At 35.7% G+C, this 18,181-nt stretch overlaps 1 protein-coding gene across 4 annotated transcripts in view; it reads left to right on the forward strand.

Annotated features, from left to right (window-relative positions):
* Nucleotides 1–18,181, forward strand: part of LOC128223091 (short transient receptor potential channel 7-like) — a 53,048-nt gene that overhangs the window by 22,300 nt on the left and 12,567 nt on the right. For 2 of the 4 annotated variants that reach the window (XM_052932338.1, XM_052932356.1), the window contains exons 2-12: nt 261–351; nt 643–1,296; nt 8,400–8,579; nt 11,859–12,041; nt 12,360–12,526; nt 12,818–12,912; nt 15,639–15,795; nt 16,057–16,193; nt 16,434–16,618; nt 16,965–17,083; nt 17,480–17,571. In XM_052932338.1, coding sequence (XP_052788298.1) covers nt 261–351; nt 643–1,296; nt 8,400–8,579; nt 11,859–12,041; nt 12,360–12,526; nt 12,818–12,912; nt 15,639–15,795; nt 16,057–16,193; nt 16,434–16,618; nt 16,965–17,083; nt 17,480–17,571 — 2,060 coding nt within the window. The remainder of the gene's footprint in view (nt 1–260; nt 352–642; nt 1,297–8,399; nt 8,580–11,858; nt 12,042–12,359; nt 12,527–12,817; nt 12,913–15,638; nt 15,796–16,056; nt 16,194–16,433; nt 16,619–16,964; nt 17,084–17,479; nt 17,572–18,181) is intronic. The other 2 variants (XM_052932348.1, XM_052932363.1) reach the window with 1 other exon arrangement.

Here is an 18,181-nt window from a genome sequence, read left to right on the forward strand (position 1 = left end):
CTCAAATTGTTAAAATTGTTGTCCTTATGATCTGGATAAAGCTCCTAAAAGGAGCGTATTTTATCTTTACATTTTATCAAACCTTAAATGCCTCATATAGTTAAAGCAACTATGTTTTGCAATTATTACAAGCATGTAGTATGTGATATAACGTAAATAACTTCATAAGAGACGTCGAGTCGAGCTAAGGGTTATTGGACTGCTAGCAATATCAGTTATATGGGTATAATACTTGTTTATATAATTATGTGTATTTTCAGGGGCATGGACTACGGTGCGCCGACGGAACACAAGCGGGCATCCGCCATGCCGTCCCAGGGATCACTCTTCACAATATTTGAGGACGTCCATGTACAAGATAAATCTATTAAGTTATAAACCCACTGCAAATAAGAAAAGTACAATGTGCTGTTCATAAGACTTACAATGGCTTAAATATGATCAATGATTGCTATTTTAAGAATGACTTTTTTAAGTATTGCCGTGTCTGAATTACAAACTTGCAACTACCAAATTGTAAAATATACCTAATGACAACGCTAACATAATGCTTAGAATAACTTATTTCATTTTGGATATATAAGGGTTGGTCTGTTATTGAGTATATTTGCAATATACCACCTTCTGTAATTTATCCCCCAGTTGACGGACGAAGAGCGTGTGTACCTGAATGCAGCGTATCTCGGGGACCTGGGAGTATTGCGGCAGTCAGTAGAGGAGGCGAACGAGTCTTCCCTAAATGTCAACTGTCTCGACTATATGGGCCGCTCCGCCCTCCACCTCGCCATTGATAGCGAGAAGCTTGACGTCATAGAGGTCCTCCTCGATAATCTTAGTTTTAACTGCATTGAGGAGTCCCTGTTACATGCCATCAGCAAGGGAGCCACCAAAATTGTGAAAATCATCTCCGAGCACCCAAACTTTATGGAGGGGGAGGATAGGTTGCGTAGGCTTGGTGTTGGTGAGGCGTTTTTCCGAACTGAGGAGAAAAGCCAATTCTCACCAGACATTACACCATTAATTCTTGCTGCTCATTACAATAATCATGAAATTATTCAAATGTTTCTCTCACGAAATCACAGTATAGAAAAACCTCACCCGATATCGTGTACATGCAATGACTGTGTGACAAAGCAGAATTATGATTCCCTGAAGAGGTCTCGCTCACGGTTGAACGCATACAGGGCACTCGCGAGCCCCGCCTACATGGCCCTCTCCAGCCCAGATCCAATCATGACCACCTTCGAACTGCGACAGGAAATGATGAAGCTAGCGGAGATTGAAAAGGAGTTTAAGGTATGTTTGGTTATATTTTACAAATATCTGATATATACAGTATTATGGATACAGGGGACCTATTAAATCATCATACTAATGCCCTTTAACCCAACCCCTGCTACCACTGACATACAAAAATAGTTATTTGTCAGTAGATTTGTAGTAAGGAATTAGTAAAATAGTTCGATCAATAATAAATTCAAAATGAAATATAAAAATGTGTGTATATATTTGTACCTTCTCGTCTGGCTATATGCTCTGCCAACATTTTTACCATCGGAGTGCCCTTAGTGGTATCTTAGTGCCCTAAATGGTATCTCAGTGCCCCAAATGGTGTCTTAGTGTCCTAAATGGTATCTTAGTGCCCTGAATGGTATCTCAGTGTCCTTAATGGTAGGTATCTTAGTGCCCTAAATGGTATCATAGTGTCCTAAGTGGTGTCTGAGTGCACTAAGTGGTATCTTAGTGCCCTAAGTGGTATCTTAGTGCCCTAAATGGTATCTCAGTGTCCTTACTGGTAGGTATCTTAGTGTCCTAAATGGTATCATAGTGTCCTAAGTGGTGTCTGAGTGCACTAAGTGGTATCTGAGTGCCCTAAGTGGTATCTTAGTGCCCTTAGTGCCCTAAGTGGTATCTTAGTGCCCGTTATTACGGAATGCAAATAGTAGTTCCCCAGTGCAAGAACTTCATACAATTATAAGTATTTGAACGTCAACCATTATATGGAAACGACAGTGGGTTCGGTTTTATTTTCCTCCCGCACAAAACAATGATTAATGGCATTTCAACGTCAAAGTTTTAATTAAGTGGAAGTGTAACTTTAGGACATTTCGGCTTGCAAATGTTTTTTATAAATTACAGAAACCTTTTTTAAATTCCAAGGAGATGTTTCATTCTTGTTTTCGGCGTTAGGTTTTGTTCACAATGTATACTGTTGCACACTGACGGTTTCATTCCTACTGAGGGTTTAGGCATCGTGATGCCACGTATAGTTATTTCAAACTTGAACCGAAATTGACTATACACTGCAAATTCTGATGGTAGACACGGTTTTTATGTTTGGTAAGAATGTAAGCAATGTATAATAGCCTTGTTGTTTGAGTTCAATGTTAAATATTATATTCTTCTTCCATTATGATTTCTTTACCTTGGTGGTAAACTTTGATGGTAAGATAATGAATGAATTCAAACCTTCTTCAACGATAAGCATAATCTGTTCTATGCCTAGGGCTTATCATAAAATTAAAACCAAAGACTGAAAACGGCAAATGAAACTCGTTTTATTCTAAATTAGTCTCCTGAGCACGATGCATATCAAACAAAACTTTTTGAATGGAGACCGCATCTATCAAACTGCGTAGAAATGTTCTACCTATTAAAATCTACCCATCTTTTTATGTCTTATAGATACAGTATATATAGGCAAAATGCAAGTTATTATATGTGTTTGCTTTATATTTAAATACTTGTTTATATTTAAGTTTGGGCTCAATTTTAAAGGCATCTAAAATAATGAATCACTCTCGAAATCGTTTCTTGGGTTGAACTGTGTCCTTTCTAGAATCCATGAGCAGCCCCTTGGTTGGACACCTATACCACTCTAATATAAACTATTCAAATTATTGAGAAGCAAGGTTCTGTTGCAATGTTGTGGTCATTATAGCCCGTACTCTGTTCTTGATGTAATTATTAAGTATTCAGTCGTTCTGATGTAGCACTACTTAAAATAGAGCGCTATCCGCTGCAAAATTGTTTGAGTTGCACTCCCAAGTCAGTGCCACAGTGTTGCACGCCTAACACACCGAGTAGCACGCTTAATCCGGTTCCAGCATGTCATGACAGTGTTGTACACTTAACTCGTTGCTAGAGTGTGCACGTTTAAACCGGTTCTAGCGTATGTTGACAGTGTTACAAGCGCACGTTTGAGCCGGTTCTATCGTTTGAGCCAGTTCTATCGTGTGTTGGCATTGTTTCATGTTTGAGCCAGTTCTATCGTGTGTTGGCATTGTTTCACGTTTGAGCCGGTTCTATCGTGTGTTGGCATTGTTTCACGTTTGAGTCGGTTCTAGCGTGTTGGCAGTGTTTCACGTATGAGCCGGTTCTAGCGTGTGTTGGCAGTGTTTCACGTTTGAGTCGGTTCTAGCGTGTTAGCAGTGTTTCACGTATGAGCCGGTTCTAACGTGTGTTGGCAGTGTTTCACGGTTGAGTCGGTTCTAGCGTGTTGGCAGTGTTTCACGTTTGAGTCGGTTCTAGCGTGTGTTGGCAGTGTTTCACGTTTGAGTCGGTTCTAGCGTGTGTTGGCAGTGTTTCACGTTTGAGTCGGTTCTAGCGTGTGTTGGCATTGTTTCACGTTTGAGTCGGTTCTAGCGTGTGTTGGCAGTGTTCCACGTTTGAGTCGGTTCTAGCGTGTGTTGGCATTGTTTCACGTTTGAGCCTGCGCGAGAGTGTTTTGACAGTGTTGCAAGAGTGTGCTTGAGCAGGTACTAGAGTGTGTTATCAGTGTATAACACAATAGTCGCTGCTAGATTGTGTTAACTCACTCTGAACTCGGTACTAGAATGTATTAACAGTTTTGCGCATAAATCAATGCTATCATCACCGCGCCGGATACGTTCATACGCTGTTTTTGATATTGACTTATGGATCCGCCAACCACGACATTTTATATAGCTGATTACAAATATTATCTTTTATAAATGTCCAGGATTTCGTTTTTCATTTTAGCATGTTGGTAAAACAAAAGATGTCAAATTTGTTTTGTTGACCTGCATTATATTACAATCAAATGCCTACTTATTTCGTTTACTTGATATGAATACACGTTAACATTTCTATAATCTGTTACATGTAGTTTCTTTTTATTGTTATTTATACAGTGTATCTAAAATTCATGTAAATGCTGCATTATTTCGCATGATGAATTTCACCTACGAACATTTACTATAACATCAATTATATGTTTTACAAATACTGCAGGTTAAAGAAAACATCTGGAGCAGATATTGAACATGATATAAAACATCAATGGAGATTCCGACGGTATCGCTGGTGTATTAAATACCTTCGGAAAATTAAAAAAAATCTAGTTGGGTGGGTGAAAACGTTTCCGAAGCTCATCGTTCATAAGTATATGTCTAATAAAGGCAATCCTTTATATTTACAACCGTCCACATGTTAGGAAGATGTTCACTGGATAAACATTCATTTCAGAGTGCATCTCCGTTATTATACCATATCAAAATTCCAACAACGAAAGTTTTGAAATATCTTGTTAACAACAATTACATCCGAAGTATCAATTATACTTTGTCAGAAAATCATAACTGATAAAGAAAGAAAATCAGTTCCTTTATTCAGAACAACAACAAAGCATTCATCAATCCACCATCAGAAGAGAAATGGCACCATTCCCGGTCATTCCCAAAATGGGAAACACCATAATAATAGGAGAAACATACAGACTTGAATTAACAGGAGCACAGTGGACACGTCGCAGCTTTCAGTATAAATTTTTGCTTAAAATAGTACCTAAAAATTAATGTTTTTATAAATATAATTTAAAAACTTGTTCATAGTGTGATTTTTTGTAGTATGAACTATGAAGCAGCATTTATTTTGGGATCGTCAGAAAGTACAACCTCTATTGAATGTTTAAAATGATTTTATAAAATCCATTAAGATCATGATTACAAAAGAAGTAGCTTCTTTGGAATTTAGTTAAAACAAAATATACACACACTTATATGCATTGTTTTTACAGTTTTAATAGAGTGTTTCATTTTCTCAATGAAACACCATCATCTAATTATTACACTCGGGCAGATAATTGAAGCACAAATTGCACTACAAAAATATAGACCTTAATGCTACAGTATTCAGTGTAACGTGTTGAAATGACAGGTAAAACCTTTCCATTATTATTATCCGATTTACGGCACATATAAACAATAACGCAAAATAATATTTTTCTATGATTAGTTTGATCAACCTTGCAGAAACTGAACATATAGTATCGCTAATTGGAAAGTGTTTATGTGAGTACGTGTGTAATGTGTCTGTGAGTGCGTGTACGTGTGTGTACGTGCGTGTACGTGTGTGCACTTAACACACCATCAAAAACGGCACTTAAAAGCAAGAACAAATGCAAAACACAGTAGGTCGTACTCCGGAATGTTAAGATGTATAATTTTCTAGCTAAACCCCTAATTTTATATTTTTTAAAGAATTCAAGAAATGCAATATCACATTGATTATAAAATTCAATGTTCAAAATGATTTTGTTAACGGTTTTCATTCATTGGTAGTAAAGTATGATGGTAAGATAATGAAAGATTTCAAATTCCAAAACGTATTCTTCAAAGATTAACATTATCTGCTATGCCTTGGGCTTATCATTAAACTAAAACCAAAGACTCGTGGTAAAGTGAAATTGTTTTTTCTTAATTAGTCCCAAACAAGATGAATAGCAAACGAAACAATTTGAATACATAACGAGTCAAACTGCTGAGAACATTTCCAACCTATAGCCACAGAAAACTTGGGCGACTGCATGTAATATTTAATATGATGATCATTTAATGTACAACAAGTTTATTACTGGGCTTGGCTGCAATATTATGTAGATCCGTTTGAATCGACCTGTCTGACACTCTATGGCTGAAGAAAGTTATTATAAATGTACAAACGATACAGGAGATTCGTTAAAAGAATGTTTATTATATCGCTGTTTTGTTTCATACCGTACACCTTTATTTTGTTATGACATCATAGATGTGCATAAGCAGTAAGGAACGAATATATTAGGACAAACGGTTTGTGGCATGTACCTGTAGTTCCATAATAGTATTACTTAGGTCTAAAATTCCAGCTGATAATGCACTATTGTTCATGGTGAGTTCCACATACGAGCACTTACAATAACAGCAATAATTCGATTTACAAATAGTGAATGTTAAAGAAAACATCTGGAGCAGATATTGAACATGATATAAAAATATCAATGGAAATCCCGACGGTATTTTGCCAATGTGTTAAATACCTTGGAAAAAATAAACATTACTAGCTGGCTGGGTTAATTATTGTATGATTTACTGAACTCATTTCAGGAATATTCCATAGTTGGGAGTGTAATATAGATGTATCCCGACCGAAGTGCAAGATATTTTACGAAAACTAGGTTACAGAGTTTCCGTAAAAATCCGAAACGATGGTTTGGATTTATTTTTTTCTACGACGGTCCATGATAGATGTTCTTCTCCCACCTAGTTTCCAGGGGAATGAAATATTTTTTTGCTGAACTCTTGACACGTTTGCAGCTTCGTGCGTAGAAATTAATGTCTAAAAGCTCGTCTTGGAAGAACCAAAATCAGTTCAAGTTTCCTAACATGAACAATTCTATAGATCACAGAAAATAAAGAATTTACATCACCGATATAGCTTTGCTGTTTGTCCGATTAAAATAAAACTATTTGTTAGTTGTTAGCTGTTAACACATTAAGTCTCTGTTTTTTTTCAGTTATGTTATTCAATAAACAGTACCCTATAATAGTTTATAATATTCAATCGGTAACGAGCTTTGAATAACAAGGCGTAATGCCTTACATTTAGAGATGATTAATGACGAAAGACGCCCCGTTATGCTGCGTTAAGATAGAATGAACGACATAATTGAACTACAGAGACCGAAATGTACTTAACGAGGACCAACAGCAAACAAACATATAGGTAACGTGTGCTGAAGCATTTGACAGTAATGAAACGTATCTTGAACGTGGCTCTAAAACCAGGTCTTTTGGTATAAAAATAATTTACTATCTAGAAATAATAACCCAATTGGAAAAAACAAGTGTAAACTAGTTGTATAATGCTATTGGATATTGTTGAAGGCAATACTCTTACTATACTACCACAAATCATTCACACTGAAAAATAGACAAAATATTCTATTTCAGGAAGCACTCAGAATCTAACTTGCGAGCTATTTGTTAGGAATAACAACATAATTATTCATTTATTTAAAAGTGCATACAAAATACAAAAGAAAGGCGAACAATACACATTTAAAGTATGAAAAAGTAATGAAATCGTTATCAATTTATTACTTCAAAAGCTTCGCACCAGGCAGCCTGATGTTTCCTGGCGTATGCATGATCTCGTACAGATACAAACATCAGGGAAGATGTGTGAAAGAATGTGAAAGAAAGCGTGGTGTGGCAATCAAACAGGACAATACAATGTATCACACACTGATAAAAATTGATACGATACTATACATCAACATTAAAATAAAGCGTTCCACCGCCTTCGTCAAATGTTCACTCATTTCTTGCACATGTACTTTAGTATCATTTCATAAAATTCCCAGCATTGTTTAAAAAAATGATTGTAAACCTCGCTTTAGAAATATGAGTATCTTTTGTTTTTTGTCTTTTTTCCCTTTTTTTTTGGGGGGGGGGGGGGGGGGGGTGCAGGTCTTTAAAACATTCTTATGATAGGACAATATTGCAATATTTCAATTGCCAGAGCAACTATAAAATAACATAATTTCTTTAGTGAATGGAAATTCACGTCTGCCTGACTTACTTCAGATATATGTTTAATATATCCTACACATGTATACCATATTACATAGTGCACGACCTTTACCCCTTCTGAATGCTCTTCATCCATTCCTTTCATTGAGCTCACGACTCAGCCCGCTGTAAAATTGTTTGAACTTTGCCAGAAGCTGGTGGACCGTTTATATGCCTTTCTTCATTATATTTGTTCATATCCCTAAGAGATATACACAGTAATTTACTGTCCATAGAGAATACATCAGTCTGGCTGGAAAGTGTTTGAACTTTGCCACACATTTTACTCTTATCTTTAACAACACTCTACCTTCAAAAAGGGGGATTAACTTTGCACGTGAGCTATCCGTACACTATGGACTTTGCTCCGAGCGAATGGTCCCTGACAAGTGTGACCAGTTTGTTAATCCCCATCTCTCTTACATGTATATATTATTTATTTTTTTGGTGAGAGCACGCCAAAACGCTTGTGGATAAATGAAGGCCCTTCGCATTCAACCTTGTGTCCATTTTGTGCATAATCTCATTTATTACCTTTATTTCTTCCAGAGTGAATACCTGAGTCTTGTCGAGAAGTGTATGAACTTTGCCTGCGAACTGATGGACTTGTGCCGGGGCACACAGGAAGTGGAAGCCGTGCTCAGCGAGGGCAGTGACGCTTCCTCCGACAATGGCAAGAGGGACCCACTTGCAAGGCTCAAGATGGCCATCAGATATCAGGAGAAAAAGGTATGTACTATTGGTATAATCGTCTTTGCTGTTCTGGTTTGAACATGTTCAATCATCAAACGTGTTCTACTCTTGGAGTCGTTTTTGTGTGTATTGCCTTGCAAAAAGTAATGTTTTCTTTTAAGTTCGAATGTTGTGTTCATAAACGGCAAAATCAAGGTTTTAATACGATTCTCAAGTTAAATCCAAAATGTTTTGATGAATCGAGTTGGAACACGAGCTTTGCATAAGTAATTTTTTTTTCTAATCAGGGTTATCCTAAGGGCTACAATAGATCTTTTATCTGTTTTACATTTTAGAATAAAAAAAATCATTTTGAAAATGAATGATTACGTTGCCATGGAATAATCCACATATTAATTTAAAAAAAAAAATAAGGACTTAGGCTGATTTCAGAATCTATCCAATTACTCCAATTGATACAAATTTAAACACAAATCGTATGCTGTCTGCTCCTGCTATTTTAAAGTTTGGTTTATAACATTATTGTTTAACTATGGTCATACAAGGTACAGAAACATCATACGTACAGCTACCAATTCCTGCTTATTCATGCGGATTATCCTTATTGGGTGTCGTCTGCTGATTTGTTTTTCTTTTGTTATGAGATATATCTGATAGTTGAAGTGGGCATTATCAGTGCTTACACTTATGTCAATCTCTCCTGTCAAGCGGGCTAGTTCTGTTATTCCAAAACTGCAAGATGAGGTTTTCTGATATAGCCAGAGATTCGCAATCTCTCAATTTTTGTCAACTTTTGTTGTGAACGTTATCTTTTATGTGATGTCTTGGAAATGGATTGCTCGTTGATAAAAGAGTATAGTTATCAGCGTAAATAATTGGAAATCTAACTGTATTTTCATAGGAAAGTATCCTGTCAGCTTTTTGATACCTTGGGGTTCTTGATTGAATCAATTGATAAAGTAATTTTCATCTATTTTCTTGTAACGTTTATTAATATCCATTATGCATATATGCGTTTTGTCGCATATTAATCATGACGCAAATCGCAGCTGTGCGGATATAGTCGGAGTTTAAAAATCCGTAAACTAACGGAAATGCCTGGAGAAAATATCAATTAAATTGAGTTATGGGGCTTGACTTGAGTGGTAGGCCGATTAATAAAGTCTGCAATAACTTGAAGGACCATCGATTCCTTCGACGCGTTTTAAATCTATAAATCATAGGGCATTTAGCAAACGCGATGAAGTGGAATTCTGCTCGAAGATTTTAGATTTTTTATTTAATTTTCTGCTGTCCCATTTCTTGAGATGGAAATGGATTTGTCGTTTACAAACAGGCGATGGAGTGCTCGCTCATTGATTGCGTCGGCGTTGCTTTGATTGCATGTGCGTGTTTTCCAGAAGGGAACACAAAAGTCTGCGTGACCAACGCAATGTATGAATCAGCCCATGATAACTGTAATGGTTATGAACAAATGCCTGCGTAGTTATCAGTAAAGAAAATATAAGCCCTAACTATTATATATTGCCAAATTATACCACCTAAAACACGACCAAGCAGCAGACCAAGGAAAAGGGTGCATATATAATGCCAGGACGTCTCTGGAACTCTCCGTATGCGGTTTATGGTATAATTTCATAATAAACGTTTATGAGAACGTATATCAATCCTCCTCAAAATATCCCTGAAGTTTCCCCCATGGAGTCCTCTGCTTACGGACGCAATACTTCTCGTGACAAATTCCATGACATTTTCACACATTAGTTGAAGCAATACTAGAACATCGCATGCCACTTAGACAATCAAAGCGGTCCTCTGGGTTTCACTTGGATTTGAAACGTCTACATGGCAGCCATGACATCTATCGGTCACCGTGTGGCACGTTAACATTTATCTTTAGAACGCATTTTTCATAAATGAAATGAGACTCATGTTTGGCCATGAAACCTTAATCAATGACAACAACTAACAATCGCGTCAATATTTGTTTCACAATTAATATTGTCATGATAGCCTTTATAACAGAATGACTCAAACTAATAAGTATCCCCCAAAATACACTAATATTTTCATTAAAAGACACTTGTTTAATATATCTTTTAACATTATATCCAAGCAAACGTGAAACATGTTTTATGTATTTGATATTCATATTTCGAAGCTGATGTGTTTCAGAAAAAATAATAAATACATTTAACAAATAACTAATGTGTGTATGAGCAAGACGTCAATATTGTTAAATGTATGTATAAGAAAGAGGTAAATTGTTCAATGTATGTATAAGAAAGAGGTTAATTGTTCAATGTATGTATAAGAAAGAGGTAAATTGTTCAATGTATGTATAAGAAAGAGGTTAACTGTTCAATGTATGTATAAGAAAGAGGTTAATTGTTCAATGTATGTATAAGAAAGAGGTTAATTGTTCAATGTATGTATAAGAAAGAGGTAAATTGTTCAATGTATGTATAAGAAAGAGGTTAACTGTTCAATGTATGTATAAGAAAGAGGTTAGCTGTTCAATGAATGTATAAGAAAGAGGTAAACTGTTAAATGTATGTATAAGAAAGAGGTTAACTGTTCAATGTATGTATAAGAAAGAGGTAAACTGTTAAATGTATTTATAAGAAAGAGGTTAACTGTTAAATTATTGCGCTCAGGAAAAACAAAGACAAATGTAAAATACAAATTTAATTTGGCCGAAATAATGGGCTGCTAGATTGGAAATGAAATTAACATAGATATAAAGCTTTGTCAAAAGCAGCCAAAAATCCTCCATGCAAGGAATACACCACAACAGAAAGCATAATAAAGTGAAAAAAACAGAATATAATATTCAATATCCTTAAATAATAAATGGGAAGAAAAGGGGTACTATGTAAGCAAAGATAAAAATGAGAACTTGTCCGACAAAAAGAAATAAAAGAATCGGGCGGGAGGGAGGGAGAAAACACACGTCCGAACCGGATTAAAACTAGAGAACAACAGAGAATGGCGCCAAAATAAAGAAGGGCGGACAATTAAACATTCGGCGCTGAGAAAGAGTTCCCTCCCTTGATAATTATTAAATTTTCTCAAAATTAGTTAAATGCATAAATAAAAAAAAAGGTTAACTGTGAAATGTATGTATAAGAAAGAGGTTAACTGTTAATGTATTTATAAGAAAGAGGTTAAATGTGAAATGTATGTTTGTTTGAGAAAGAGGTTAGTAGTTTAATGTATTTTTACGTAAAATGTGCATCCTATTACTTTAGATATAAGCTCAGGGTTATTTATTATGTGTACACGTAGAATCAATATGTTTGTTATACATTCCAGTTCGTTGCTCACCCGAACTGTCAGCAGCACATGACGAGTATCTGGTACGGGTCTGAGATGGGCTTCCTGCAGTCGTTCAACTGGATGCGGGAGTCCATCTACGCCGTCCTCTTCCTACCAGCCATTCCGTTCCTTTGTGCCGTCTATGTCATGTTCCCAAACTCCAAAGTAAGGAGATCTAAGGTTATTATAAGTTATTTTATCTCGAAATATTTCTTACTCTATTTGTTATTAATTATTTATAATATGTCATCAACATCAACATAAGCCTTACTTTTACAAGTATTGGATTCGTTCAAGTATAATCATTATTTGTTAATCATATATGACAATTTATATTTTCATGATGAATCCAAAGCCTTATTGTGATTCAAGATATTTACCACCTGATAAAATATTTAAATCCAGCCATGTGCGTTTACCGTAACTATTTCCATACATCTTTAAAAATGACATTATATGTATGAAATTTAACAAACACTATTCCCATTTGCCGCCTAGTTGGGATCCATCATGCGGTGCCCTGTGACGAAGTTTTTCACGCACACGACGTCACATCTGTGTTTCCTGGTGCTGCTCGCCGTGGCCACATTCCGCGTCTCCGAGGGTCACGTGTTCCTGCGATCCACCGCCGACCTTGACGACCCGTCAACCGCGCACCTTCCCAGGTAACCCATTATCCACGTATACTTGCCATTTGTTATGTGACTTACAATGCAAAGCAAGAAACGCTAGATGAGAGAACTTTGTTGATACCAAACCCCAACACGGTTTTAAATAAGTAACGTGAGGTAATGCATGAAGTTCGGCATTTGTGCTTGCGTACCAGCGTTGGTTTTTTTACGTTTAAAAAAGTAGTATTAGAAATATGAAGATTTTACCTTTATATGACCTACTCGTTTCATTTTTTCCTAAATGTTCTCTATTGCTTTTATATTGATAAACCATTACAATTTCAGGGAAGAGAAGATAGACAGTTTATTAAAAGAGACTCTCAGACCAGCAAGCACCTTACTGACACATGTACAAATTTGTATAGTATTTTGGATATTAGGTAAGATTCGTTGTATGTTTATTAGGTAAAATAGGGCAACACTAATGCCGTTATACTTTTAACAACATACACATACTACATTTGCGATACGTTAATTGTTATTAATCGTTCTTGTACTCATAACGGATTGAATGAAAATGCCGGCAAAATCAAAAGAAGCTTAATCAATATCAAAGATAACGTTTTAGAACTTGAATATCGCAGTAATGAGGAAAGGTCAACAGCTACGGAAATAAACGAAGGTTCAATGGTGGAATTCTAGCCAGAATCGAATTGTTCGATTAAGTTTACATCATTCAGCGTTTAACCTGTTAATGAAAGGTAATTGAAATACATTTTCATATACGCATGGAATTCTTGATAGTTTTATATTTCCGTAGCAATTGTTTCATGATAAATATTATAGAAATATATTATTTTTTTTTACACAAAAGTGGATTGCAGTTGATCAAAATAGTGCGTGTCGTTAAATGTGATCATAACATCGCTTGTCATTTATTCCTTTTCTGTCCTTCATGACTTCATAATATTTCTTAACAATGTAAGTTGAAATCAGAGTCAACTAATTGTGTTTGTCTGCTTTGATACTATCGTGTGTCTTGTCTGTTTCCGCGACTTAAATGGCCTCAAAGGCTCCAGTAGAAATGTGGTGTGATTGAGCAATATCCGTATGTTGGACTTGCAGCATGGTTTGAGTTGAGATATCTGTCATAGGTTATATTCCGAGAAGCTATTTTCTTCATCGATCAAAGTATTAGCTGTTTTATTCACTGGCACATGACTGCAGTGAGATTGGCATTTCAATTCAGATATTTCTCATAAAAAACACATTTATACTCGGTTTTGCAATAAATGTTGAAAGTCCTTACATATAAGGTTGTGTTATCTTCTCAAGTAAATTCTATGCAAGGTAATAAACACTTTTTGCATTAATGTTGACATATGCATTTCTCGTTGGTTTAATTAAAATCTGCACCGTTCCTTAAAATAAACGATGCAGAAAGAAGCTTGAACAGGTTGAAGTCTTTGACGTGATTCTGAAAAATCTCTCCATTTTTTAACGCAGTTCCAGCACAGTATATTTATTTTAATAAGTTAACATGTGACCTCGTAATAAGGTCGTTCAATTGCATTTATTCACATTTCAATTCGTATTAACAACCAATTTAATTAGGGTTTCGCGCGTTGGGTGGTGCCAGTGGTTCCCATCTCATCGTATTAGTTTTTCCATTGCTGCTCTACTACAGATGTATCTGATAACTTTAGTTTGCCTATCAGGTTAATGTAAGCGATAGATGCTTCATTGGTTAAGTATTATCCGTATATATGGCCTATCAGGTTAAATAACCGGTAGATGTTTCATTGAGTATGCCTTATTCGTATATTTGGCCTATCTAACCGGTAGATGTTTCATTAATTATAACTTATTCGTATATTTGGCCTATATAACCGGTAGATGTTTCACCGATTATGCCTCATTCGTATATTTTGCCTAATAGGTTCAATAACCGGTAGATGTTTTATTAAGCATGCCTTATTCGTATATATGGCCCAACAGGTTCAATAACCGGTAGATGTTTCATTAAGCATGCCTTATTCGTATATATGGCCCAACAGGTTCAATAACTGGTAGATGTTTCATTGAGTATGCCTTATTCGTATATTCGGCCCAACAGGTTAAATAACCGGTAGATGTTTCATTGATTATGCCTTATTCGTATATTCGGCCCAACAGGTTAAATAACCGGTAGATGTTTCATCGATTATGCCTTATACGTATATTTGGCCTATCTAACCGTTAGATGTTTCATCGATTATGCCTTATTCGTATATTTGGCCTATCTAACCGGTAGATGTTTCATCGATTATGCCTTATTCGTATATTTGGCCTATCTAACCGGTAGATGTTTCATCGATTATGCCTTTTTCTATTATTTGGCCTGTCTAAACGTTAGATGTTTCATCGATTATGCCTTATTCGTATATTTGGCCTATCTAACCGGTAGATGTTTCATCGATTATGCCTTATTCGTATATTTGGCCTATCTAACCGGTAGATGTTTCATCGATTATGCCTTATTCGTATATTTGGCCTATCTAACCGGTAGATGTTTCATCGATTATGCCTTTTTCTATTATTTGGCCTGTCTAAACGTTAGATGTTTCATCGATTATGCCTTATTCGTATATTTGGCCTATCTAACCGGTAGATGTTTCATCGATTATGCCTTATTCGTATATTTGGCCTATCTAACCGTTAGATGTTTCATCGATTATGCCTTTTTCGTATATTTGGCCTATCTAACCGGTAGATGTTTCATCGATTATGCCTTATTCGTATATTTGGCCTATCTAACCGGTAGATGTTTCATCGATTATGCCTTTTTCGTATATTTGGCCTGTCTAAACGTTAGATGTTTCATCGATTACTAAGTATGCCTTTTTCGTATATTTGGCCTATATAACCGTTAGATGTTTCATCGATTATGCCTTATTCGTATATTTGGCCTGTCTAAAGGTTAGATATTTCATTGTTTAAGTCTTATCAATATACTTGGCCTATCTAACCGTTAGATGTTTCATTGATTATAGCCTAGCCGTATTACACAAACTTCATACTCATATAAAGTAGTGTACGTAAAAATGTTTATTGTACTGTTAGACATACTTCCAAAAAAATGGTTGTATAGAAACATTTCTCTCAGTGTATATTTGTTTTTCTGTAGGTTTATTGTGGATAGAGTGTAAGCAAATCTACTGCTCAGGGGGTCTGTCCTATTTCACAAACTACTACAATTTTATGGACTACAGTGTGCTATCGATGTATTTAGCATCGTATGTGCTCAGGTTCTTCACAGAATACATGATCACGGAGGCGGACAAGTGAGTTGTCTGTTAGAAATAAGTGTTTTTGGTGTATTTGTATATTTATCTTGTCAAATTTTAAGCGCTTTGTATGGATCTGGCTCACCGCAGTTGTATTTTCAATTTTGTATTTTCATATAAGCATGAAGTGTTTTCTTTTGTTTAATTTAAAACTAAAATTAATATAATTATAAGTCACTAAAAGATTTTTACTCAATTTCGCGCATCCTATATTTATTTATTTAAAAACGTAGCAATCACTTTCCTTTTAAATTGTAGATACTTCCAAGGGACAAAGCGGGCTCGTGAGCTGCTGGTCGAGGGTGGGGAGCAGGGCAACTACACGCATTTCAACCTGCTCTTGGAGGAGATTCGAGATCCTGCCAACCATCCCAGAAACTACTTCATGGAAGCATGTACGTACTGACTTGCTTTTTTATACACATCAAAGTAAGTGCGGGATTTTGATAACTAAACTTTATGTTCTTTAATTTTGTATATCAAATGTTGGGTCTAAGCAAATGTGTCACTCCCGATTTGACGGTATATTAATAATATTGTTAAGTGCGTTTCAACCAAGCTCTTTTTATAAAGCAACTAGGAATCACTACAAAACGAGGAGTGAATTTAAGTTGAGGTTTTGCATTTTTGAACAGCTCGATTCAAGTGGAAGATGGACGATCCTGAAATTGTGTCTGATGTGCTATTCGCCATCGCCAACGTGATAAGCTTTGCCCGAACTACCTACCTCATGCCCGCCTTTGAAGTGCTCGGCCCGCTTCAAATCTCCCTCGGCAGAATGATCGGGGACATCACCAGATTCCTCGTCCTCTTTATTCTTGTAAGGGATGCTTACGTTTTAACATCTCATGTTAAGATGCATTTATTTTGAGCGTCATCATTGTTCAAAATCAATGGTCTTTAAAATAGCATTAGGTCTTTATAACGTAAGTTAAACTTTCTATATGTTTTACTCGTTTTTTCAATACACGCGGGAGTTTCTCGTTGGCAGACAGTTACTAGACTGTTTAGATGAAAAAAGTCCCGAATATGTATCTCTATGTACAAGTGTTGATTTCGTTACAGTGTCTGATTATATACTATGTCTTTCTCTATGTACACGTGTTGTTTTCGTTCATGATTGACCTACACAACCTGTTTTAATGCTATTTTTTCTCTATTAACAGGTGTTGTTTTCATTCATGGTTGGCCTACACAACCTGTACTGGTACTACGGCACCCAGCGCATAGAGATGACCATGAACGGGCAGACCATGTTCGTCTACGCTGCAGAGGCATTCCAAGGGTATTACGTCTGTTTACATTTGTATCTGTTTTCTGGTTATATACAGTATTTAAATTCTGACTTATTCGTAATTATTTTACACATTAATGGAACATTACCTCTGTCGTCCTAAGGGTAACTGTTGACTTGTTTTTTTTGTTTACCATAAAACAATTCAATAATTTAAATACTTTGAAATATGTTTTCCAACGATACTCATTTGTGTAACCCCAAGTTATACTTTCATTTGATAATATCATATCTAGCAAAACCAAGTCTAAATATGGAGTTATTGACACCCCTGGGTAAAATACTCTTTAAACATCCTTAGGCATGAGTAACATGACACTATATTTCATTGACACTGGTCTTGTAATTGTACAAAGTTGGTAATTGTGGTTCGGTCTTTTTTTTCAGGTTGAAACAAACGTTTTATAGCCTGTTTTGGTCAATATTTGGTCAAGTCAGCATATCGGACATCAACGTTAAACACCCGGGGCCAGGAGGAGGTCAGTCTAGTTGTAGTTTTTTCTTTCTTTTTAAAATATGTCTTTTCTAATTACTGTTGTTATTTATTTTACAAAAAAATGCTTTCTACAGTTTTAAATACAAAGGTAAATATAAAATATGCCTTTCTTCTTTGAACTTATTGGTGAGTTGTTGACAAAACCTAGTGGTTATTTTCTTTTAATTGTCAATTTCTAACATGGTGTAGAACAAAGGTTTCGTTTTATGCAGCCGCATTCAACTATTATCTGGTCAATGCAACCTTTAAGTTGTCTAGTGTACAATAATGTGATATTTCATGCCTTAAGGCGTTTTATATGTAGATCGTATACCGAATAAAATATTGCAAACGCGTTGTTTAGACTTCAAATATTGAAGAGTAAGACGTTTCACTTCCGATTTCAGTTGATATATACAAAACCATACAGCCTGCAATAACTTCTAGTGTATTATCAGTCATTTGTTCTACATATAAGTAATCAGCAAGCAGTACTCTTTCGAACGTTCCAAACTTATTTTGGGTCAGCATACATCAGAATTGAACATAACGGACAACTGTACTGTAAAACGAAAATCTTATTTGACCATACTTTAACAGAATGCAACCTTTAA

The sequence above is a fragment of the Mya arenaria genome, chromosome 2 (genome assembly GCF_026914265.1).
Source record: "Mya arenaria isolate MELC-2E11 chromosome 2, ASM2691426v1".
Taxonomy (NCBI): Eukaryota; Metazoa; Mollusca; class Bivalvia; order Myida; family Myidae; genus Mya; species Mya arenaria.